Source organism: Setaria italica, chromosome II, assembly GCF_000263155.2.
Source record: "Setaria italica strain Yugu1 chromosome II, Setaria_italica_v2.0, whole genome shotgun sequence".
In the NCBI taxonomy this organism is placed as follows: domain Eukaryota; kingdom Viridiplantae; phylum Streptophyta; class Magnoliopsida; order Poales; family Poaceae; genus Setaria; species Setaria italica.
Window position 1 is genome coordinate 34400581 of NC_028451.1, and position 24325 is coordinate 34424905.

The window sequence follows — 24325 nt, forward strand, 5'->3', positions numbered from 1 at the left end:
TGGGCCGAAAGGATGGCATCTCGGTCTCTCGTGCTGGCTTGCAATAGTCTGCGAGGTGGGAGGCCCAGCCGTTGTTCGACCTTTTCCACCCGTAAGTTCTAACGATACACTGTCGCTACTATTGCCTCAGCTGCTGCCGTGGTTAGCAGAAGTGCAGAACTGTGCAAAGCAGTATAGGTCTTCTTCAGCTTCTGGCTGCCCGGTGTTAAAAAAAAAAGCATAGTAATGCTCGCCGATTTAAACCTTATCACGAAAGCGGATCATTCCACTGTGACGGATGCATGCTGTCAGGAGTAAAATGCACACGCGATCCCTAAACTTGCGTGAGTGTGTCACTTAGGTCCATCAATTTTGAAAATCCAATTTTCGTACATGATTTTTAACTTTTAAAGTTATTCATCGCAGGTCCACGTCCATCCACATGTGCACCTACCGTTTACATGGCATGCTGAGGTGGCTTTGTGAAGCTTATCTCGGCTGGGGCATTTTGTCGAGCAAGTTATGAGTGTTCGCCGGCGTCATCCTCAAGCCCGCTGGAAGTCTGGAACGGAGCTGCGTAGCCGCGGGGTTGGGCAAGCGCCTTGCGGCCAAATCCGTCTGCCAACCACGGGGCAAGCCCCTCGCGGCGCTCGCAATAGTCCACACTCAACAGTCAACACGGAGACTCGTGGAGTCGTGGTTGTCAGCGCATGGGTGGCTGACGAGGTTGGCCTCGAGGTCCCGCAGTTTCTCCTAGCTAGGCGCGCTCGTAGGCTGGGAGGTGCGAATCGGCGCTGCGCAGCCGCGCAGACCATCGACCGCATTTGAGTTGGAGATATGACTTGAAGCTTCAATGTGCAATAAACTATAGGAGGTACGTACCAAGATTGAGTAGTTAGAGTTGAAGATGCGAATTGAAACTTTAATCCGAGAAGCTCAAGCAGGAAGGAGTCATGCATTCTGATGGCACCGGCAGGTAGCGAGGCTGTGACACCTTTGGCATGCATCTCCTATTGTTGGCAACGTCCGCCATGCGCCGCTGACGACAAGGTCGCTGATCTCATGGACCTCGGCTCCTTTTGGTGTGAGCTCCAGTGCGCCGTCAATGAGTGGCCCAGGCAGCTGTCGCCGCGCGCCGCTGCTGTTCATGGCTGCGCGCCTGCGTTCTGCGGTCAAGCTGCCGCAAAGATCGTCGTCGTCATCCGTGAGATGTGGGGAGGTTAGTACCTCGCTGCGGCTGGACCTTGAGGCGCTCGACGACTCCAAAGTGTGGCTCCCGGCTCATTTCAATCGCGCACTCGCGCAACTGCCAGGCGGCGACGCCTTCGGCACCATGATGTGCTCTGCCTTGCCGCTGGTCCTGGCTCCGGCGCCTCTGCATCGCCACCACTGGAGGTTCCGAGCGACGTCGGTGAAGCGCATGGTCATGCCGCCGTTTAGACGAGCGCGTCGAAGGTGCATGAGCTCGAGCTCGCCCTTCCCAGTAACACCCATGACTTGCTCGACAAAATGCCTCAGCCGTGAGATGCCTCACCAAGCCACGTCAACATACTTTGTCAGCGATAGGTGCACATGTGGATAGGTGTGGACCAGAAATGCACTTTCAAAGTTGATGGATCCAGATGATACACCCTCACAAGCTTAGGAACTACCGGTGCATTTTACTCATGTCAGAAGTTACCAACAGATTTTAGACAGCTCTGGTGGTAGACGAACTCTGGATGGCTGGCAGCGCAGGCCTTATGGCAAAAATGCGGATACGGTGGCGGAAGTAATGTCATATGTCGTGTTGGGGGGTGCGAGGGCGACGACCCGGAGCAGTAGAAAAGAAGATCGATCATCACAAGGAGAAGGAACAAATCTTTTTTTATATACATGAACATAAAAGGGGTTTATGTAGAGCGGATTAGAAGCATTAAGCCTAAAAGAGAAAAGGGATGATCATGCAATTAGTTTGCATGACGACTTGAGGAGGGGTGACGGTCCAACCAAATAAGGCCCTGTTTGTATACGCTTTTCCTAGCCACGCTTAGATTATAATCTAAGCGAAGATTTTCTCGCTTCTCGCTTTTCGCTTCTCGTAGTTCAAATCGTTGAAGCGGCTTACCACATAAGCGAGAATCGGTGGAAATAAGCAAAGCGTTTGGCGGGATTCTCGCTTATTTCCACCGATAAGCCGCTTATAAGCGGATACAAACGGGGCCTAAATCTGAGGATTACGTGTAAATTGATACTTTATATACTTGATGAAAAGGATAGCTCAACAAACTTTTGATTAAGTGTTGAGTTATAAACTGATTGATTTTCAGTCTCAGAAAAAAGGCTAAAAGTGAACTTTTCAGTTTTGAGTTTGATGTGGTACTGGATCACAAGTATGTGGCTCCTTGACAGGGTTTCACCAAAAACACTTTCATGTAGTTATATTCCGTGTCTTATATTGTCACACCCGGTTTTAAAACAAAACTAAGTGTTACCTATATGTACATGTACATCAAGATCTAGTTTCATACATATAGTGACATCATAAGTGAATAACAACAACAGTATCACGTAAAGGATTATAAATTATGACTTACGAGTCTATCAGAGATGTACAACTTAATCTTGGAAACGAAGGCTCCAAACTTCATAGGCAATTGACTGGGGGCTGTGTATGCCTTGAACTCAGCATCATCTTCACAACAACTTCATAGCAGCTTCTTCTTCTGAGCAACGTTGGTTATAGTAAGGGTGAACACATGTTGTACTTAGCAAGTGTGGGGAAAATATGAATGTAAGGCTTAAACAAGGAAAAGCTTACTGGTTTACTGCAACAAGCAATTTTAATTGGTCAATTTTATTAGCACCTGATTACTAAGGTATAAGTATATACCAACCCACATTAATAGAAACATAAGCCATAAGCATATGGCAGAAACATAACCATAACATAAACCACGATTTAAGTCCATCTTCAAGTTCAATTATCATGTGCGGGTCCAGGCCGCCCTTGATCGTGAGCACGGCTGATATATCAATTTTACACTCTGCAGAGGTTATACACCTTTACCCACAAGTCGCGTAAAAGTTTAGAAGAACTTTAGACCCAACCATGATGTGCTGATCAAGCACTCATTACACTACCGAGGTGTGACTGCATAGGGACGCTACGAGGTATTTACAAAAGATTCCCTAATAAGAAGTAGCCCACTAAGGTTTTCGGATCAGTAGTAGAGCATAAACCTCTCTCAAGACTGCGAAACTACCATAGAGCAGATTAGTCTAAGGGCCGGGCTATACCCCATCTGTCGCCACCCCTCTTGCCTTTCTGGTAAGACCGCTTCAAACTAGAGTCTCTAATTAATTAGCCAAGACCAGAGCTATATAGTCCTTGTGGTTGCACTGTTTTCCTAGGCGGTTCTCCATGTTCCAATTAAGCATGGTGATCTTGTATTAGTGAAAGATATAGCATAAATAAAATAAGTTCATTAAAATCACCATAACCTAAGTATAGCAACTAAGCATGGCTACCCAACAGAAAGATAAATCCAAGTTGACAAGGAATGATCATGAAAACTAGACAAACCTTAATAGGACCCATCAATATTAAATGCAAGCATATGCAATAGTGATTAAATAAAGTTATTAGGATAAAAGCACAAGGACACACTTGCCTTTCTCCAAAGATATAGCTGCTTATATTATCTTCAGCTCTTGTTTTTTAAAGCTCTCGAACGACGATCCTTCTGCTCGTAGCAATCATCAGATGCAAGTATACAGGCAAACAAATAAGCACAACTAAGAACAGTATACCAATCATAAAAAACAGAACAAGTAAAACACTTTAAATTATTCTACACGTTACTACGATCACGTGAGTGTAAGAATCGCTGAAATTGGAATTGAATCAAATAAGATATTGGTTTTAAGAAGAAAAAGATAGCTATTTAAACATGATTGCGTTACCTTGAAGCAATAATCGAGAAAGGAAATAAAATGAATAGATAAACTGGTTCTTACATTAGCAAGGATTTTATAGATAAATAAAGGATTATTCTATAGATCAAAGATAGTCAAAGCCTAAAGATCACAAGTTTTTGGTCGAGGCTACAAGATATATGAAGTTTTAATATATGGGAAAGAAACACAGAACAAACATTCTAATTATTTTGCTAAACGAGAAGTCCTAATTACCACATAGGCAGGGGCGGATATAGGGCCCAGGCTGCCCGGGCTGCAGCCCGGGGCAAGACCATGGAGTCCCTTTAACATATGTGGTGTTTAACCTAACAAAATAAAGCTTAGGACACAAGATTGGACTGTTTTGGACATGATTCAACACCTCAGCCCGGGGCGCAGCCCCGTTCTGAATCCGCCCGTGCGCATAGGCATGACGCCACCAAGATGTCATTGTTAGCAAGAGCAAGATGCATGATGATGCATCGCTAGTTTGCTTCTGCACAAACGTGTCTCTTGCTATAGCTGTCATCCTTGCATGGCAGATGGCTTCGTACGTACGTGGCTTGCTTTCCATGGCTACCATCTTGTTGCTCGGACTTCCATGGCCTGTGCTTTGCACCTGATGGCTAGCGACGGCTGCAAAGAAACAGGAGGTGGCTTTAGCTGAGTTGGCATGGATCAACAGCACGGCCGTAGGCAGCATGAGTTGCAGGTCGCATGGATTAGAGAGAAAACATGGACGGAGGAGTGCATGCGCAGGTCCTCTCACCAGCGGCGACGACGGGCTCGACGCTGGCTCGGCAACGCAGGTGGTAGGTGAGCACGGAGTGGCTTGCAGCGGTGAGCAGAGATAGCTCACCACGACGGAAAGCAGCTGGAGGAAACAGCAATATAAAAACAATTCGCGTGACAGGCAAAACAGGAACTAGATGGGTTACGGGTAGAATGACCGGCAATGCTACAGATCATGAGAGGTTTCCATTCACCTCTTTTTCTCGGTTAATATTTAACCCGTGATTAAAAGTAGCGCGCCATCGAAAGCCTCCCATTAATCTTGGTTGTAATGGCTAGAAATTTTGCAGCGACGCCGCCCCCTTTTATCCCGGTTGGAAGCTCCATCCGGGACAAAATACAACTCCTTTTGTCCTGGTTGGTGGTTTAGTCCCGGTTGGAAAATTCCAACCGGGACAAAAGCCTCACCCTTTTGTAAGAGACCTCGTCTTCCTCCTCCAGCCCGAGCCACTCCAATCCACCAGAGACATTCAGCCTCCTCTTCGTAGCAACGCCTCAACCCTAGTGGAGGTGCTGCCTGATTTTTTTTCCTCATTTCCATGGGATTTCACTCATCCAAAGTGTTGTGAAGGTTAGCTACTTCATTCTCTCTTCATTTATTATTGTGATTTGTTTGTTTTATGCTTTAGAGAGGGAGAAAAATGAGTTTTTTAGAATGAGGGATAATGGAGAGGATTTTTATTTATACATGTTTTTGAGCTAGAATTTGATGGGTAGCTAGCTTGTTATATATGATTCGTATTAGTTAAAAGAACTTGATCAATATTAGGTATGAGAAAAAATAGAGTAAATGTGTTGATAATGTTTAGTCATTACAATAAAATTAAGGTAAAAAAATTGTAGGTGTAAGAGATTAGAACAACAATGATTAGTTGAAACAGTACAGTAATGATAGAGCTCATGAAGTACAAACCAAATATTCTTCTCCATCTCTTTGTCATCGTCTTTCTCCTCGTGGCAGGATTTTTCCTTGGCGAAGACCTCGATGGGGCCTCGTTTGGCGTAATCTTGGTCTTCATAGGGTCCTTTTGTTCATCTTTGATCTGATCCAAAACTATTCTATCTAACTATCTATCTAACTATTCTATCTAACTGTTCTATCAAACTATTATACCTATATATCTAAATTCTTAGTATTCTATCTAACTATTCTATCTAAATTCTATCTATCTATCTAGCTAGCTAAATTGTATCTAACTATCCTATCTAACTATATCTATTACCTTCCAGTCGGAGGAAGCGACCAGGGGCGGCGGACCGGCACAGCGGCCGAGTGGAGGAGCGATGGGGCAGCGGACTGGCACGGCAGGCGCGTGGAGGAGTGGTGGGCGGGCGTGGCGCGGTGGGCGCGTGGAGGAACAGCGGGCGGCCGGGGACGAGTGGCGGGCAACGGCGGGCGTGTAGGAGCGGTGGCTAGACGGGGAAATAGCTAATGACAGGAACGAAATTTGGCTTGGCGCTGTGTAACCTAGCTTGGCACCATCCACCCTGGCGTCAAACTCCCGCCATGTCAGTGTCCACATCACCAACAATGACCTAGGTGGCAGAACCTCTAGCGCCGAGACGTGTACGATTGGCGCCACCGACCTAAGGGTCCAGATTTTGAAATGTTTCCGCCAAGGGTCTATTTTGTGAGAATCTTTTAAAAAAGGGCTAAAAACAAAAAAGTCGATGAAAATAAATTTGTTGGAATGCTTATAAAATTTGTAGGGAATGATTCGAAAATGAGTAGAGATTTGTAGAAATGCTTAGAAAATTTGAAGGAATGATTTGAAAATGAGTAGAAATTTGTAGTAATGCTTAGAAAATCAGAATAATTTAGTATAAATGCTTAGTATAATTTAGTGTAAATGCTTAGTATAATTTTATATATATTTAGTATAATTTTTAGTACACTACTATGATTTAGTACAAATGCGTCAAAAATTAATAGAAATTAGTAGATATTTGTAGAAATTTGGTAGAAATGCTTAGAAATTAGTAGAAATTCTTAGAAATTAGTAGAAATTTGTAGGAATAAGTAGAAATTTGTAGGAATTTTTAGAAATGAGTAGAAATTTGTAGGAATTTGTAGAAATGAGTAGAAATTTGTAGGAATTTGTAGAAATTAGTAGAAATTTGTAGGAATGTGTAGAAATTAGTACAGATTTGTAGAAATTCTTAGAAAATTGCATGATTCTTTTTAATGTTAAATTTATTGTAAGTTTTCATGTAAGTTTCATTCAAGGCATTCATGTAAGTTTCATTCAAGACATTTATGTAAATTTCTTGTAAGTTTCATTCAAGACATTTGTTAGAGGTGTTGTATATATACCTTAACATACATGTATCTATGATTCCATTCATGGTTGTTCTATGATTTCATGTATATACCTTAACGTACATGTATCTATGATTTCATGTGTGTTTAATGGAGCAGATTATTGATGGTGGTAGTGGCTCCAACCTGTCCGTAACGTACACCGATGAAGAGGGTAGCCAGACGGACATGTTCCTCAACATGTCCGGTGAAGGCAATGAAGAGCCCGAGCCCGAGGCCGAGCAAAACCTTGCTGTGATGGAAGGTTCCGGCGAGGTATATATCATTTCCATTGTTTTACCCCATCTATAATTCCATATTCATTATTACTATGTACTAATTAATGAATCTTGAACTGTTAGCCCTCTGGATCGACAAACCGAAATAAGCCCCAAGGTCGTACAAAGATAATGGAGGGAAGACTTCACATCACGGAAGTCACAGAAGAGGGCAAACTGGTTGCTCCCGACCACGTGGCAAGAAAGTACGTGAGTCAGATCAGGGCAATCGTAAGGGACAATGTGCCCATCAGCATCAAGGAATGGAAGGGCAAAAGAAATGATCCATACGCGCCCCTGGATACATAAAAGGATATGCTGTGGGCAGATGTCAAGGAACACATCACATTTCCCGAAGGACGTGCTGAAAAAGATGTGAAAGTATAGACACTGAAAAAAATGGCCACCCAATTTCAGACATTCAAGAAGGTGTTGGATGCCAACTTCATCAAGAAGGGCCGAACTTCGGATTTAGATGAGTGACCAAAGTTAAGGGACCACTGGGAGTCATTTGTCGAATACAAGATGAGCGAAGGCGGTGCGAGTAAGGTTCGCATCAACGTTGCCAATGCTAACAAGGAGTACCATCATCGTCTAGGGCGAGGTGGTTACAGCACTACAATTCCCAAATGATGCAAGATGGAACAAGACCTAATCAATCGAGGTATCGTAATAGCAACTCTTGACTGACCCGATCGATCAAAAAATTGGTATTACGCTCATGGAGGCAACCTGAGCCAAGAGGATGGGACACTGGTCTTCAATGAAACAATACGTCAGAAGGCCGAAAGGCTTATCAAGAACATTGAAGATGCTAAAGCTGGAAGGTTGAAGGTGGATAGAGAGAATGATGAGCTCACATTGGCCCTCGGGAATCCTGAGCACCCATGATATTGCTGATGGTATGGGGCTATTCTGTGGAAGTACGCTTTCCGAGGGGACATCGACTCATACAGAAGCCACAAGTGAAGAAAGGCACAACAAGAGGAGAGCTAGCGGTGCATGTTAGAAGCCAAAGTGCATTCACAAGAAGTAAGAATGCAGAAGGAAATCAATCGTCGAGTGGCCCTGGCAGTTGCCGAGATGGCCCAATCTGGAGCACTGCCGGATCCAAACGTCGTCAGCCCTTCTCAGCGCCTCGAGAGCAGTTCTGCTTCCACAAGGGTCCCCGAAAGCAGATGCTAAGATTACCCGTGGATGACCAACGGTACCCTGTGGATGTCATCACGCAACGCACCTCATGTGAGCTGCATAGACCGTTCGGCAACATCACCATTAAGGTATACGTATACATAATTTATGCAATCTTCTCAATCCATCCACGCTTCGGGAGTTTAATAATTTCTTTATTTCTGCTATATGTCCACGTGGCGTACGGGAGTGCCTTACCGATCCTGCCAGGACAGACAAGCCATGGTATGGAGATTCCACCTGGCTACGCCAGCGTCGGCCTAGAGCAGCTCATTGATAGCCAATATGAAGGCCTAGAGCTCGACCTCCCAGGAGGTGACGGGGAAAGGACATTAGGAGATACGCTTCATGGGATCATTCTATGGCGCAAACACTACATCATCATCCCCGGCATGGAGGCATCACTGCTCCCCGTAGATCCCCGCAGCAACCATCTCCTCAAAGCTCAAGACCGTCATCTCCAGCACTTCCTGTTCCAGGACCATCATCATCACCGGGACCGTCGCTTCTTGCTCGATCACGGTCTCCATCTTCAGCACATCCTGGTGGTGCGAGCGACGATGATGACAACACCCCTCCCCGATCACCATCGTGGGGACTAAGACCCGCATCAAGCAAGGAACCTGCAGCACCACTGAAGAAGTTGGGACCACCACCTTCCAAGCCAAGTCAGCAAAAGAAGAAAGCAAAGAAGCATGAACCCATTGAGAAGCCGGCGACCGATATAACTGATGCGGAAAGATGGGAGGCAGTCAGAGAAGAATGCAGGGAGTGGTTCAGAAAAAGGGCCGAAGAAAGAAAAGCAAAGGAGATGGAGCCACCACTAGTAGATCCAAGAAAATTACAATTTTTTATTAAGATGTCAAAAGGAGCCAAGAAGACGATGCCACACTACGACCGGGTATTAGTCAAGGATGATGAGAGGAAAAAAAAGAAAGAAAAGTCGTCTTCAAGTGGTATTGTCCCCCACCTCGGAGATCTACCAGAAAAAATACTAAAAAGATAGCAGCAGTACCCTTGGATCAACAAATACATATCGTGAAATTCATCTAAGAAACAGATATGTCTCTTGCTGAATGTCTAGGGCAAGTTGATATGCCTCTTGCTGAATGTCTAGGCCGAGTTGATATGCTAGTTAGAGCCAGTTGTACCGAAATGGACCTTTGAGCTAGGCAAACCTCTAGTAAGGTCTGAGTTGGTACGAAAGCTATCCACGAAGGTGTACGAATTCCATAAAAGGTACATGAAGCAGTCTGGCGACGAGAGGGAAATGTTCGGTCTTGGGTAAAATTGGTAGAGTTTTTCGGCGAAGGCGAGAAAGTCTTATGGATGGAATTTAAGGATATATATGAAGTGTACCATCAGGATGTCCTTGATGTCTCTCTCATCAGCTGGGTTTTGTAAGTGTCTGTTTATCTATATGTAAATTTTGGCTCATATCATTATTTTTTGTCCATGGATCGTCCTACTAACTTCGTCTTCTATTTTATGTAGGATGCTAATTCAGACGTGCCGCAGAGAAGCGTACTTACATGTTGACTTCATGGATCCATCCCTAGTTAACCAAAAGCAGATACGGGAGCAGCTAGAGAAAATGTTGGAGACGGTATACAATTCCGTGGACAAACAACATTACAAGAATTACATACTACTGCCATACAACTTTGAGTAAGTGTGGTACCGTCTATTTTTATTTTCTTTTTTCTTACCTGATTAATATTAGTTAGTTCTAATATGAACATTTACGTACTTAGTTTCCACTGGATCCTCCTAATAATTGAGACTGATAGAAGCCATGTCACTGTATTCAATTCATTGAGTAAACCACCGACGGACTACCAAGACATTCTAAACTTGTAATAATTCTGGTCCTTTATCTCTATGCAAAAGTTTGTTTCCTAAATTTTCACCTACCACTGTATCATTCATTATTTTAATCCGCAGCATATGGAAACAATTCCTCAAGAAACACAAAGGTCCGTTCAAAGAAAAACTTACATTCAAAACAGATTTCCCGGTATGTATGAAGTTTGCATATTTTGTACATTTTATAACACGAATATTTCATAACTTATTTTTTCCCCACTGAAGTGCTTAATACAGGAACCCGGGAATAATCTATGCGGCTACTATATCTGTGAGCACCTGTACAGTTTTGTGGGATCCAAGGGCGTGACGACGCCGCATGAGATGAAAGTACGTAAAATAAAACTATTAATAGTTAATTGTTTTCTAGCTCCTTATATTTAATTTTTCGTGTAACATTCGCATATTTCCAAATTACAGATGTGGAGTATTCAATTTAGCATCTTGGAGAAGGATAGAATAGGGGCAATATGTGAAGGTCACGTAGGATTCCTAGTGGATGAGGTGATAAATCCACAAGGAGAATTTTATTACAGCGGACGAGCATTAGACGCACCGAGCAACACCTCGACGGGAGGATCCTAGAAATGATCGGGATAAATTTTTGTATATATAGTAATTGTATAAATACTAGTTTGATCTATATAATATGCTAAGAATTGTACAGTATACTAAGAATTGTATATATAGTAATTGTATAAACACTAGTTTGATCTGTATAAATACTAGTTTGATTTTATTATAAAAAAGTCTTAAGTACAAAAGGGATACGTCATGCGCCATGCAGGTGTGTATGCATGCACATGCATGGATGCCCTTTAGTCCCGGTTGGAAAAATAAATCGGGACTAAATGGGCACGTGCCGCGCCTGGCGTGGCCACCCCTTTAATCCCGGTTGGTTTTTAGAGAGATTTGAGGCCTACCAACCGGGACTAAAGGGGGTCTTTACTCCCGGTTGAACAATCCGGGACTAAAGACCCCACTTTCATCTCGAAAATTTTATCCCGAATGATTTTTAGAGAGATTTGAGACCTACCAACCGTGACTAATGCCGAGTTTTTTATCAGTGGGGTAAGATGCAAAACGAAACTAAGGAGGAGATTGGCAACGTGCTGGTGTTCTCACCTAAGGCAAACGATGAACGACGGCGACGAACGCGACGGCTTGAGACCAATCTCGATGAGGACGGTTACTGTTTGACCTTCAGCTTGGACGTACGTGTTCCTCCAGCAGCAACTCGGTAACGGTGACCTCGGGATGGCCTTCGTGACGGGCTTCTTGCAGCGACGGTTTGGAGCTCAGGCATCAGGGCGTGAAGGATTTGGGTACAGAGTTTGACACGACGACGGCGGCGCCAGCTTAGGGATTGGAGGTACTGAGCTAGGGCACAGGTTATTGCCGTGCAAAACTGGGTAAAAGGAGAGGATGACGTGGCGGGACAATACCCCGTTTTGGGCCGGCTTGGACGTGCACAACTCCAATCGAAGGTGTGGCTGTGTTGGAGTCCGAGTCGACCTCGAGTTGGATCTTCGTCTTGCGGAGGAGGCAAGCTGATTGCAAGCAGGCCTAGCCTGGCAACTGGACACAGCACCATTCATGTTAGAGTTATCTGGGCTGCTGGCATCGGGTTGAAATAAAGAAAAGAATGGGCCGGGAGAGAGAGCAAGGAAATTGAGCATGGCTTGGGTCTAATTTGTAAGAATATATGGCTTTCAGCTGTAGAAGAGCATAGACTCAAGGAATTCGTAGAAATTACAGTTCCTTGGGGGCCAAATTGCATAAGCTCGAAGAGGTTCGGCCATGGCGCATATGGGCTCCGGGAGTACTGCGACTCAAAGATATATTGGGACACGATGAATCCAAATAAAATGTTTGGAGCTCATGAAAAGGAATCTATAACCTTCCAAAATTTGGATTAAGCTCTAGAAATATGAGAATAAATTCTCAAAAAAGTCTAAAAGACGCATAAACACATTTTAAAAATTTTTACTCAAGAACATCAAAATGCACCAGCATAAATGCAACACACAACCACTTTATTTAATTCACAAAAACAATACCAATTGTTTTTTTGAAAGACGCATAAACGCATTTTAGGGCCTGTTTGGCTCTCCATGCTAAACTTTAGCACCCGTCACATCGGATGTTTGATACTAATTAGGAGTATTAAATATAGTCTAATTACAAACTAATTGCACAGATGGAGTCTAATTCGCGAGACGAATCTATTAAGCCTAATTAGTCCATGATTTGACAATGTGGTGCTACAGTAACCATTTGCTAATGATGGATTAATTAGTCTTAATAGATTCGTCTCATGAATTAGACTCCATCTGTGCAATTAGTTTTGTAATTAACTCATGTTTAATCCTCCTAATTAGCATTCGAACATCCGATGTGACCCTGCTAAAGTTTAGCACCTCATATCCAAACACCCCCTTAAAAACTTTTGCACTCAAGAAATATCAGAATGCACCAGCATGAATGCAACACACACAACCACTTTATTTAATTCAGAAAAACAACCAATTATTTTTTCCCTATACTAAATTACCTGTCAAGAAAATAAATGTTAGGAAAAATTTTAAAATTATGAGAAAATTGTTATTTAATTATAATTTCTAATCACATCCTAAAATCCAAAAATTTCAGAGCGTGACATATATTGTAATTTCTGTTAATAATGAAGCTACAATAGAAATCGTAATATTATAGTCCACAAAAGATCTACTGAAACAATTACGAAAACCCTTCCAAATCAAAGTATTTTAGTACACATCCAAAGCATTTGATACGAGGACAAAAAAACCATTCTACCGATAACAATTTAAGTGCACCACGACTTAAGTTAAAAAAAACAGTTTTTCTTCACTCGGATTCATCAAATTTGATGATTATGCTATCATTAATTGACACTTCATGAGGAGATCACGCATACTCCGTATATTTGAACAACTGAGAACCATGTTTGAGTTCATGTGCGTGGCAGGTACGGGGACATATTATAATGTGGAGAAAACTAGAAGGTACCGTGCGTCCGCTGCGCACATCTAATAGTCTAACAATATACTGTGTTGATTATGTGGATCGCGTGATGTGGATAGCCTCTCTAATAATATTCCTTAAATTGTAATCTTATTAATAATGTGTGTTACAACAAAACTACAAACATTAACTCGAAAAAGCCTATCAAAATAAATGAAAAATACTAAAAAGATTAGGTATTTCATACACAGACATTTTGTCCGCGTAAATTTTGATAGACAAGCCTACTACTGTAGTCCACACACGTAGTGGCAGTAGTAGTTAATAAAATACTACATGATCACGTGAGTTACTTGGTCGTGATGACATGATCACTCAAGCCCGTAAATGTAAAATTAGCCCTTTAGTCTTAAGCCGGTTTGGCCTTGCTAAACTTTAAGGGTCTAAGGACTAAAGTTTAGCTCCTTTTAGTCCCTAAAATGTCAAATAGGGTGACTAAAAGTTGCTAAACTTTCAGTTTAGCTCTTTAATCCTTAATGGATTGCTTATGGGAACTAAAAGGTATCCTGGACAGTACTCCTCATTAATGTCCGTCCGTGACCAGCTTCCCCCGTCCCGCCACCGGCCCCCGCTGCCCTCGGCCACCTGCCCGCTGCTAGCCTCCCTCCCCTGCCCTCGGCCATCCGGCCGCCGCTGCTCCCGCCCGCCCGGCACCCACCCCCCAGCCACCTGCCCTATCGCCGGTCCCCGCCGCCCGACGCTGCTCCTCGCCGGCCGCTCCCACCCTCCTCGGCACCCGCCCGCCACCCCGCTACCGGCCCTTGCCGCCCCGGCCCGCCGGCCGCTTGCCGGGCCGCCGTCCTACCCCTGCACTGCCTCCGTACCCCCGCACCGCTGCTCGCGTGTGCTATGCATGCTTGCGTGGGAAGGCAGAGAAGGAAAAAGTCAGGAGCAGCAATAATTAGGAGTAAGTTGATCATTGTTCAACTAATTTAATATCCTTAAGTCACGGGAACCAAGGGACTAAACTTAGTTCCTGACTAAAGGAAATATTAGTCCGTTTCTTTAGTCAGTGCATCAAATACGAAGTTTAGGGGGTGTTTGGGAACACCGTGTTAAAGTTTAACACCTGTCACATCGGATGTTTGGATGCTACTTAGGAGTATTAAACATAGGCTAATTATAAAACTAATTGCACAGATGGAGTATAATTTGCGAGATGAATCTATTAAGTCTAATTAGTCCATGATTTGACAATGTGGTGCTACAGTAACCATTTGCTAATGATGGATTAATTAGGCTTAATAGATTCATCTCACCAATTAGCATAGGGTTCTGCAATTAGTTTTATAATTAGCTCATGTTTAGACCATTTAATTAGCATCCGAACATCCGATGTGACACTGTTAAAGTTTAGCACCTCGTATCCAAACACCCCCTTAGTCTATTAAATTACAGAGAGGCCCAACACTCCCACTCATGCATCAGCCATCCTGCGTCGGTGGATCCGTGATACGTGATCCGTGCCACGTCTCCTCGGTCCTCCCTCCAATGATCGATCCGCTCCTGTGATCTCTCCTTTAAGAGGCACGTGTCTTTGAAGAGCGAAACTATCCTGGGCCAGCGTCACCGTTGCATCCAAAGTCCAAAGCGTAGTGGTAGGCTGCTATTAGTAGCTTTCAAACCTACCAGGCTACCACGACGCTGACACCAGGCACAGGCACGGCCGCCGCAGCACGACCGCAGGTATGGACTTGGAAGCCCGCAACCACTCGCCGCCGGCGCGCAGCAAGTCGACGACGATGCGGCGCCTCCTGATGGCGCTCAACTGCGTGCTGCTCGGCGTGGGCATAACGGGCGGGCAGCTCCTCAGCCGCCTCTACTACAACAACGGTGGCCACCGGCAGTGGCTCTCCGCGTGGCTCCAGACCGCCGGCTGGCCACTGCTGCTGATCCCGGTGGCGGGCTCCTACGCCAGCCGCCGCGCGCGCGACCGGGGCGCTCCAGTCCTTCTCTGCCCGCCGCGCGTCCTCCTCGCCGCCGCCGGGCTCGGCCTCATCACGGGCGCCGACGACTTCCTCTACGCCTGGGGGCTCAAGTTCCTGCCCGTCTCCACCTCCGCGATCCTCATCTCGACGCAGCTGGTGTTCACGGTGCTCTTCGCGTTCCTCCTCGTGGGGCAGCGGCTGACGGCGCCGACCATGAACGCTGTGGCGCTGCTGACGGTGGGCGCCGTCGTGCTGGGGCTGCACGTCTCCTCCGACCGCCCCGCGGGGGTCACCAGGGGCCAGTACTGGCTGGGCTTCGCGCTCACCCTCGGCGCCGCGGTGCTGTACGGGGTCTTCATGCCGCTGGTCGAGCTCGCGTACAGGTGCGCCGCGGGCGGCGGCCGCGCCCTGACGTACGCGGTGGCCGTGGAGCTGCAGCTGGTCATCGGGTTCGTCGCCACCGCGTTCTGCACCGCCGGCATGGTCGTCAACAAGGACTTCCAGGTACGTGCCACACGTGTCGCCACTGTTGCGTATGCCTATGCCTACGCCTACGTGCTACTTCTTCGTTCTCCGCTAGCCGCTCGCAAATGCACACGTTGATTGAGCTAGCAATACCATATATGTTGTTGGAACGTGACGAGGAGCACACAGTTAGCGTAGTGCATAGCGTGTGGAGCGATCAGTCCCTCCATGCATCCTATCGATAGTCGATTCGTTCCTTTCTTTCTTTTCGAGAGGATCCGGTCGATCCGTTCTGTGCTCGATAACGTGGAGTTGTCGATTCTAAGAGCAACTGCAGACTGCAGTGCAGTTAGTTGCCCAGTGGAGTGAGTGCTCGGTGTTGGTGTTCAGTCCCATACGGTCACAGCGTGTTGGGACTCGGCTAGCCTCTGTATACTAGAGTAGCTGCCGATCGATGTGCATGGCTCCACGCCCCCTTAATAAAAAAAAATGTGTGTTCTGCACTTCTGCTTGACACTGACACCAGTCAAAGCCCAATGACAACTGCGGAACTCCCTATTCATGCATCTTCAGCCATTCCAACGCCATGGAATATTGGGATGAGAGCCTGCCTACTACCCTACTCTACTCTGCACCGCATCCAGTAATAGTAGCACCGCCCATTAAATGATTAAACCCACGCGGTCCGCGTGATGGCGAGTGCCGTCGACCCGTCGTGGCCTCGTGGCTACAGATCGAGTCGCCGGCCTAACACAGCCGGGAAGGAGTTGGCACTGCATGCGGCATCGCCGTACTGCCAGCGCCAGGCCATAGAAGGTTTGCGTTGGCGGCTAAAAGGTTCCGTGATGGTAGATCGAGTACCCGGTAGCAACTTTGAGCTAGCACAAATGACGCTCTGTGCTGGTGGGTGCTCAGATCGTTCCGTGCTGGCGAGCGACATTAGCCACCCACCAGCACAGAGGCTTTCTGTGCTAGCGGGCAGTTATATCATCCACCAGCACAGCTGATTTTTCGATTAAAAAATGCATACCTGTCGCAATCAGGTCGTTGCCGACTGTCGCCCGCCCCACCGGCCGTTGTCGCCTGCTAAAGACGACTATCTTTGCTTCGACAACAACCACCGCGCCCGCCGAAGATGACAAAGCTAGTCGCCCCACCGCTCCCACCAAAGCTACCGCCTGTCGAAGCTTGCCTGCCGCTGAAGCCGCGCCCACCGTGCCCGCCGAAGCCGCCATCGCCCATTGAAGCCACGCCGCCGCCCGCCCACCGCCCGCCGAAGCCGCCCCACCGCCCGCCCCTCCCGCTGGCTCCTGGAGATAAGGGTGGGAGGCTAGGAGATACGATAAAATGAAGATAAGGATGGGAGGCCCTGAGATAAGATAAGGGGGTGTAGTGGGCTCTGTGCTGACGGGCTACCTAAGCGCCCGCCAGCACAGAGGCCACTGTGCTGGTGGGTACTGACCCAGCGATCCCGATCACTTTTATGCTGACGGGTGCTAATTTCGTCCGCTAACAAAGCCTGATGGATGTGGGAGATTACAGGCCCATTTCCCTTCTCAATTCGACCCTAAAGATAATCACTAAACTTCTGGCGACAAGGCTGCAACAGGTGATCATGGGTCTGATTCACCAAAACCAATATAGATTCATCAAAACTAGGAGCATTGAGGACTGTCTAGCATGGACTTATGAATACTTGCACATCTGCAAAAGGTCTAAAAGGGAGCTAATCATCCTCAAACTGGATTTTGAGAAGGCTTTTGATAGAATTGAGCACAAGGCTATATTGGAAGTACTAAAGCAAAAAGGCTTTTGGCCCAGATGGTTGAATTGGATCCAAGACATTCTAGGAACAGGAACCTCTTCAGTCTTGCTAAATGGAGCCCCAGGGAAAGTGTTCCACTGCAAAAGGGGAGTAAGGCAAGGAGATCCTCTATCTCCTCTCCTTTTCGTTTTGGCAGCCGATTTACTTCAAACCATAGTGAATCATGAAAAAGACTTAGGAAATTTCAAACTTCCCATACCACAGGGAGCAGGAGCAGATTTTCCAATAGTGCAATATGTTGATGACACTCTGCTTTTCATGGAAGCTTGTCCCAGGCAACTATTAAAATTGAAAGAAATCTTGCATATATTTGCCTTGTCAACAGGTTTGAGGGTTAATCATGGGAAATCGACAATGATGCCCCTGAATATCACAAATGAAAGATTAGCCAATCTAGCAAACATCTTTGAGTGCCAACATAGTACACTGCCATTCACTTACTTAGGATTGCCCTTGGGAACGGCCAAGCCAAACATTGAACACTTCATGCCGCTATTATAGAGAATTGAAGGGAGATTAAACTCGATGTCAATGTTCCTAAGTCAAGGGGAAAGCTGGAAATGGTCAATTCAGTGTTATCATCGTCGGCTGTGTTCTACATCTCCACCACCAGACTGCATAAAGGTGTGGTAAAACAAATAGATAAATTTAGAAAACACTGCTTATGGAGGGGGCGAACCCTAGTTCTAGAAAGCCTTCAAAAGCAGCATGGCCAATGGTGTGTGTACCTAAGGATTGTGGGGGTCTTGGAATTATCAACATCAATGCACACAATGAGGCACTCCTAATGAAATTTCTGCACAAATTTTACACAAAGGCAGATACTCCATGGGTCAATTTGCTCTGGAACAGCTACTATAATAATGGTACATTACCAGGTACACAACCTAAAGGGTCTTTCGGGTGGAAGGATGTTCTTAAGACTCTTGATAAATTCAAGGGCATTACTTCGGCTACGATAGCTGATGGATCAACGGTTTTTTTCTGGCATGATCTCTGGAATGGAATAATACCAAGCCAAGCATACCCAGAGCTGTTTTCATTTGCCAAAGAAACTAATAGCACATACAAGGCAGCAACTGGAAGGACACCTTTCATTCAGAACTTCAACCTTCCTCTTTCTGCAGAAGCTCATAGCCAATTCTTAGACCTGCAACAATTTATTGATCGAAGCATGCCAGCTGAAAGCAATGATATTTGGTCTTATATATGGGGAACAACGAATTTTTCGACACAGAAAGCCTATAAAACAATCATTGGCCAACGAGTTGTACATCCAAGCTTTAATTGGTTATGGAGGTCAAAATGCTAGAAAAAACACAAAATATTCTTCTGGTTGCTACTCAAAGATCGACTGAGCACAAGGGATCTGTTGGGGAGAAGACACATGCAACTGGAGTCACACACTTGCGAATTGTGTATTTGGCAGAAAAGAGAAACAGTTAAACACCTCTTCTTTTGCTGTAGATTTGCCAAAGCCTGCTGGAACAGTATAGGGTAACTTATATCTCGACAAGAACGGCTACGAACATCATCTCACAAATAAAAGACAAATTACAGGTACCCTTCTACATGGAAATCATCACTTTGATGGCACGGAGCATCTGGACAACAAGAAATGGTTGGTTATTCAACAACTTGGAACCAACTCCAAGGATATGCACAAACAAATTCATCTCTGAATTCAAAGATATCTTGCTGAGAGCAAAACCAAGAAATCTACAACAAATGGAAATTTGGCTTCAAGCGTTTACCCCCCTTTAGCAGGGGTACAATGTTTTCTTTCCCTCCCCATCTTCTTAATCTCGTTTCCTTTTCCTTCCTTTTTTGGTATTTTTTATTTTAATTTATATTACTTCTGCAACTTTTTTAATATATAACCGGTAGGGAGCTTGCACCTCTTCTGTTTCTAAAAAAAATCCGTCTGCTAACACGTTAATTTCAACGTGCCACCACAAATCATTTCTGACTTAGTGCAGTCTGCCATTAACACGAGCACGCACGCCGTTTCCCTTCTTGTGCGGCTCGGTCGGTGCGTCCACCTATGGACAGTCCTTCACTCGCTCCTTCGTCCTTCCCACTGATTGCGTTTTTGCATCTGATCTACCGAGCTGCTGATAGTCCTGTGGTTGGGCTTTCAAGAGGCCGATTGGCTATTGTACTCCTTTGTAAGATGGGCCTGTGATCGTCAGCATCTGGCATGCATTTTCTCTGACGACGTTCGGCCGAGCCACTTGTTTACAATGCCCCAGTGTGTGCTCCCAGCAGATAATACTCACTGGCCACTGCTTCCGTACTGTGACCGCACACATCAGGAGAACGGAAAACGGAGAAAATCGGCCGTGCACGGTTGGTCTTACGCCTCTGGCCGGTCGACATCCACACCGCGCATTGCGATAGCTCCATTAACACCTGAAGCCGACATGTCATTCAAGACGTCCACCATCGGTTAACGACACCACACTCGGCTGGAACGCTGGATCCGCGGAGAGCCAAGAGCATAGGCTGCATCTTATCTGCTTCACTTGGATATTTCAGATACTTTTATTTCATGAAAAAGGAGGGATTGACACTCCTACTACATACTCCCTCCGTTCTAAATTGTAGATCATTTTGACTTTTCTAGGTTCATAGATATTATTATGCACCTAGACTATCTCGATACATAATAATATCTATGAACTAAAAAAGCTAAAATAACCTACAATTTAGAACAAAGAGAATATTAGAAAGCGAAGGGGGAAGTGTCACCAAATTACAACCAAGTAGTAGTACTTACAAACTTTCAAGGTTTCGTTTGGATGTGGTTGAATTTGCTTTGAGATTCATGAGTTGCCATAACTTCAAATTTAGGGATATACAAATATCCCAAACTTAGGTCAAAGATGCACTCAAATAAAAAGAAATCCTTAAAATTCACAAAAGAGCCAAACATCATATTTTTTAATTTGATAGACTTAATTACCATTGACAACAAAAGCTATTTGATCTAACATGTTCTACATGATCAGCTTTGCTATTATGAAAAATTAAGCCAACTACCCCAATATATGCTTGATTTTGATTAATACCCACCTATATGTACCTCTATGAAAAGACTAATAAAAATACCCGAATAGTTACTTATAAGTTATTAGTTCTGCTATTATGACGAAATTAACCCAAAGAGCTTAAATACCTTCTTCCAAATTATCCACACCTATAGCATTATAACAAAATTAACCTAAAATGACATGGTCCCAAACTCCTAGACCATTGGGGGCTTGTGCACAAAAGTATGATTTGGTTACGGTTTCTTGTGTCAAGTAATGTGATTTGAGTGTAGGTCACTTCCCTGCATATATAATTGATTTCGTGGGGTAAAATATTGGAGTTGAACCAACTAGTGGTGACTTAGATATCCTAAGGAAGTCGTGATATCATTCCTCCTTAGCACGCATATCACATCCGTTTGCGTCTGTTTTTAATAACAATCAGATGTATAAGTGATACATTTCTCTTGGTTACCATCGATCATATTCTAAGTAGTATACCAATATATTTGTTTCACTATCCCAGTCAGTGGCTCTAGATCATTGCCCCTTAAGCGTGTGGCTCTAGATCATTGGAACCATTTAAAGTCCTCCCCTCTAGTAATCGACCTAATCTCTTCTTAGGAAGTGTTTAGGCTCTAAATTATCAACATGTTGCAACAGATTGTATTCCAATTCTTATCAAGTTCATCTAAACTTACTTCTTTTTTCCATGCACCAAAATAATTCTTCTTAGCTAATTCACTTCAAAATGCCTTATTTTAAACTTCGGAATGCAATGCATAAATTGTATTTTCTGTATCACCCATTTTGCCAAAGAAATGAAGTCATGCTAACCAACAAAGTTCAAATAAATTTGAACAAAAGGTTGATTGGCATTATGCAATGATGTTCTAGTATAAGTAGCAAAGGAGTGTAGTGAGAAATTTATTTATAGTTAAAGGCTTGCACCATGATAGGAATTTTTTGCTCCATTCTAAGCTCACAAGAATACGAACTACCCAGCAAAGTAAACTTGTGACCTGACAGGTCTATCACCTCTCTCATCCAATCATTCAATGATGGCGTTGAAGAAGAATTGACAAATGTTACCAAATGTCGTTATTCTTTTCGACTGGACTTGTAATAATGATTAATTCCCCTTCGATCATTATCTACAGAATTTTCTTTGTAGCCAGAGTGGACTAATTCAGACAAAAAGCATTTTAGATTTTGCATGAGTAGCACCATATATAATAGACTCTAAAATCCATTTATTGCTGTCTCTTTTGGAGATGAAATTTCACATAAAAGTCCATATAAGATACCCCTCCAATACTAAAATGTGGCTAGATTGATGCCTAGTAAAAGTGCCTCCAGATTTTCTATGAGTAGTGTAGAGGTCCCGTTTTAAAGAAAATTCCCCACTGACACAAACGGTGCTAAGACAATGAACATAAAATTTTCTTTCTATTGTAGTTTCAAGTACAGTAGTAATATCTCGATGTTATCCAATAGAGGAATATGATCAAGAGGAACCTATCTTTAGACATGTTCGTTCTGAAGACCTCTATTAGAACTGATTTCATGATCCCCGTAAGATCTCATCTAGCCTAATTGCAACTAATTAGCACTTAATTAACTGACCAGAGGAGATGTAGATGCCGCTTAGGCCACTGATGTTCATGTGCCTGCTCGACACCGCAGATGAGTTCGTTTAGCGCGAGATGTCATTGTGTCAGTGTTGATGACCGATGGTGATCCGATCCTGCAGTGGTCGACGGTGGTCTTCAAATCTCCACATCCCTCCTTGATCCGTAAGATTGGGGTGTGGTTTTATTCTCCCGTGCCTATTCTTGCTCCAGGTTTAACCAATTAAGAACCCCTTCTTATATAGCAGGCGTGCAGTTGGGAACTCTAACATGTGCTAAGTGTGAAAACGTGCGTTTGCATTTGATTGATCTTGGCACAACAAGAGTTAGGGAACCCTAGTTACTACTATGTTCATGGTTCGCGATTGTGGTAGATGAGCCTAGAGATAAGATGAATGAAGAAACTGACAGGAAAGAGGTCGAGGTGCGATCCCATACAACAAATCATTGGCCCACAATCGTATAGGTGCATGTACAAGTAATCTACCAAATTAATCTCCTTGCACATGGTCCAGACACTTCTAACAGGTGCAAACATTACACTATTAGGCTATTAGCCACGTTATTTGTACAGGTCATCCTTCAAGTGGCATCCCGTGTGTGATGTGATCTTGACAGTTGCTAATTATAATTAATACACACGGTCCTGTGCACTACGCCCCTCATCTTCAGAGAGTGGGATTATAAATCCTTGACCGGTGCCATCATCACCGTTGCCTAGTGCTAGTTGCCTTGCTCGAAACGACCAAACCTACCACGAGCTGAGGCGGACGCAAGCCATCCTCGATCTTGTCCGTCTCGTGCACATACACATATATAGACACAGCCACACAGGCACGGCTCGCCGCAGCACGACCTTCACCATGGACGTGGAAGCGGGGAGTGACTCACCACCCGCGCGCGGGCGCAGCAAGGCGATGCACCGCCTCCTGGTGGCGCTCAACTGCGTGATGCTCGGGGTCGGCGTCACGGGCGGGCAGCTCCTCAGCCGCCTCTACTTCAACAAGGGCGGCCACCGGCAGTGGCTCGCCGCGTGGTTCCAGACCGCCGGCTGGCCGCCGTTGCTGATCGCCGTGGCGGCCGCCTACGCCGGCCGCCGCGCGCGCGACCGGGGCGCCAGGTTCCTGCCCACCCCGCCGCGCATACACCTGGCCGCCGCGGGGATCGGCCTCATCATCGGCGCCGACAATTTCCTCTACGCCTACGGGCTGGAGTTCCTGCCCGTCTCCACCTCCGCGATCCTCATCTCGACACAGCTCATCTTCACGGTGCTCTTCGCGTTCCTCATCGTGCGGCAACGGCTGACGGCGCCGACCGTGAACGCCGTGGCGCTCCTGACGGCGGGCGCCGTCGTGCTGGGCCTGCACGTGTCCTCCGACCGCATCGCGGGCGTCAGCAGGGGCCAGTACTGGCTGGGATTCGTGCTCACCCTCGGCGCCGCGGTGCTGTACGGGCTGATCATGCCGCTGGTCGAGCTCGCGTACAAGCACGCCGCGGACGGCGGGCGCGCCGTGACGTACGCGCTGGTGGTGGAGATACAGCTGGTGATGGGGTTCGTCGCCACCGCGTTCTGCACCGTCGGCATGATCGTCAACAAAGACTTCCATGTGCGTGCCACGTGTCGACTACCCCTTTCACTTCTGCACTAGCCTGGCCATGCACATCGAGCAATATTACAGGATCAATCCGTCCAATCGTTCGGTTTCTTTATTTGTTGGAGGATCCTTCAGGAAGCTTGCAGTTTGATGCCCAGTGAAGTGGGTGCTCGGTGTCCGACGGTCACAACTCACACCTCACCTGATTGGGACATCTCCTTCTCCTGAGCCCTGCCCCTCCGACAGCGTGCTGCCTCCCGCGCGGTAGCTGGCTGCAGATCCGTAGGCTTTACGTGTACCCAAAAGGCCGAAAAGGGTGATGCTTACAACATGCTTCTCAAAATAATCTTTTCAGTCAAAGGATCATACTGTCCCTTGTCCCCTCAATCAAAATCGGACGGCCAACATGCCTTCTTCTACCCTCCGATCGCGGCAGATTATTTTCCTCTCCTCGTGCAGA

At 45.5% G+C, this 24325-nt stretch overlaps 2 protein-coding genes across 2 annotated transcripts; both read left to right on the forward strand.

The window, feature by feature from the left end:
- The first annotated feature begins 15077 nt into the window (after positions 1 to 15077).
- On the forward strand, positions 15078 to 16921 carry LOC101782498 (purine permease 2-like). Its single transcript, XM_004959471.1, has 2 exons — positions 15078 to 15821; positions 16826 to 16921. Exons 1-2 carry the CDS (start codon positions 15078 to 15080, stop codon positions 16919 to 16921), a joined length of 840 nt encoding a protein of 279 aa, XP_004959528.1.
- Positions 16922 to 23133: 6212 nt separating this feature from the next.
- LOC101782910 (purine permease 2-like) lies at positions 23134 to 24124 on the forward strand. Its single transcript, XM_022824600.1, has one exon. The coding sequence runs from the start codon at positions 23134 to 23136 to the stop codon at positions 23917 to 23919; it is 786 nt and encodes a 261-aa protein (XP_022680335.1). The 3' UTR covers positions 23920 to 24124.
- The last annotated feature ends 201 nt before the right edge of the window (positions 24125 to 24325 follow it).

Bases quoted from the DNA above. Each gene is read 5' to 3' on its own strand.
- LOC101782910 (XM_022824600.1), top strand. From the start codon at position 23,134: ATGGACGTGGAAGCGGGGAGTGACTCACCACCCGCGCGCGGGCGCAGC.
- LOC101782498 (XM_004959471.1), top strand. From the start codon at position 15,078: ATGGACTTGGAAGCCCGCAACCACTCGCCGCCGGCGCGCAGCAAGTCG. The intron at 15,822-16,825 runs GTACGTGCCACA...TGTCGCAATCAG, and splicing joins TCGTCAACAAGGACTTCCAG to GTCGTTGCCGACTGTCGCCC.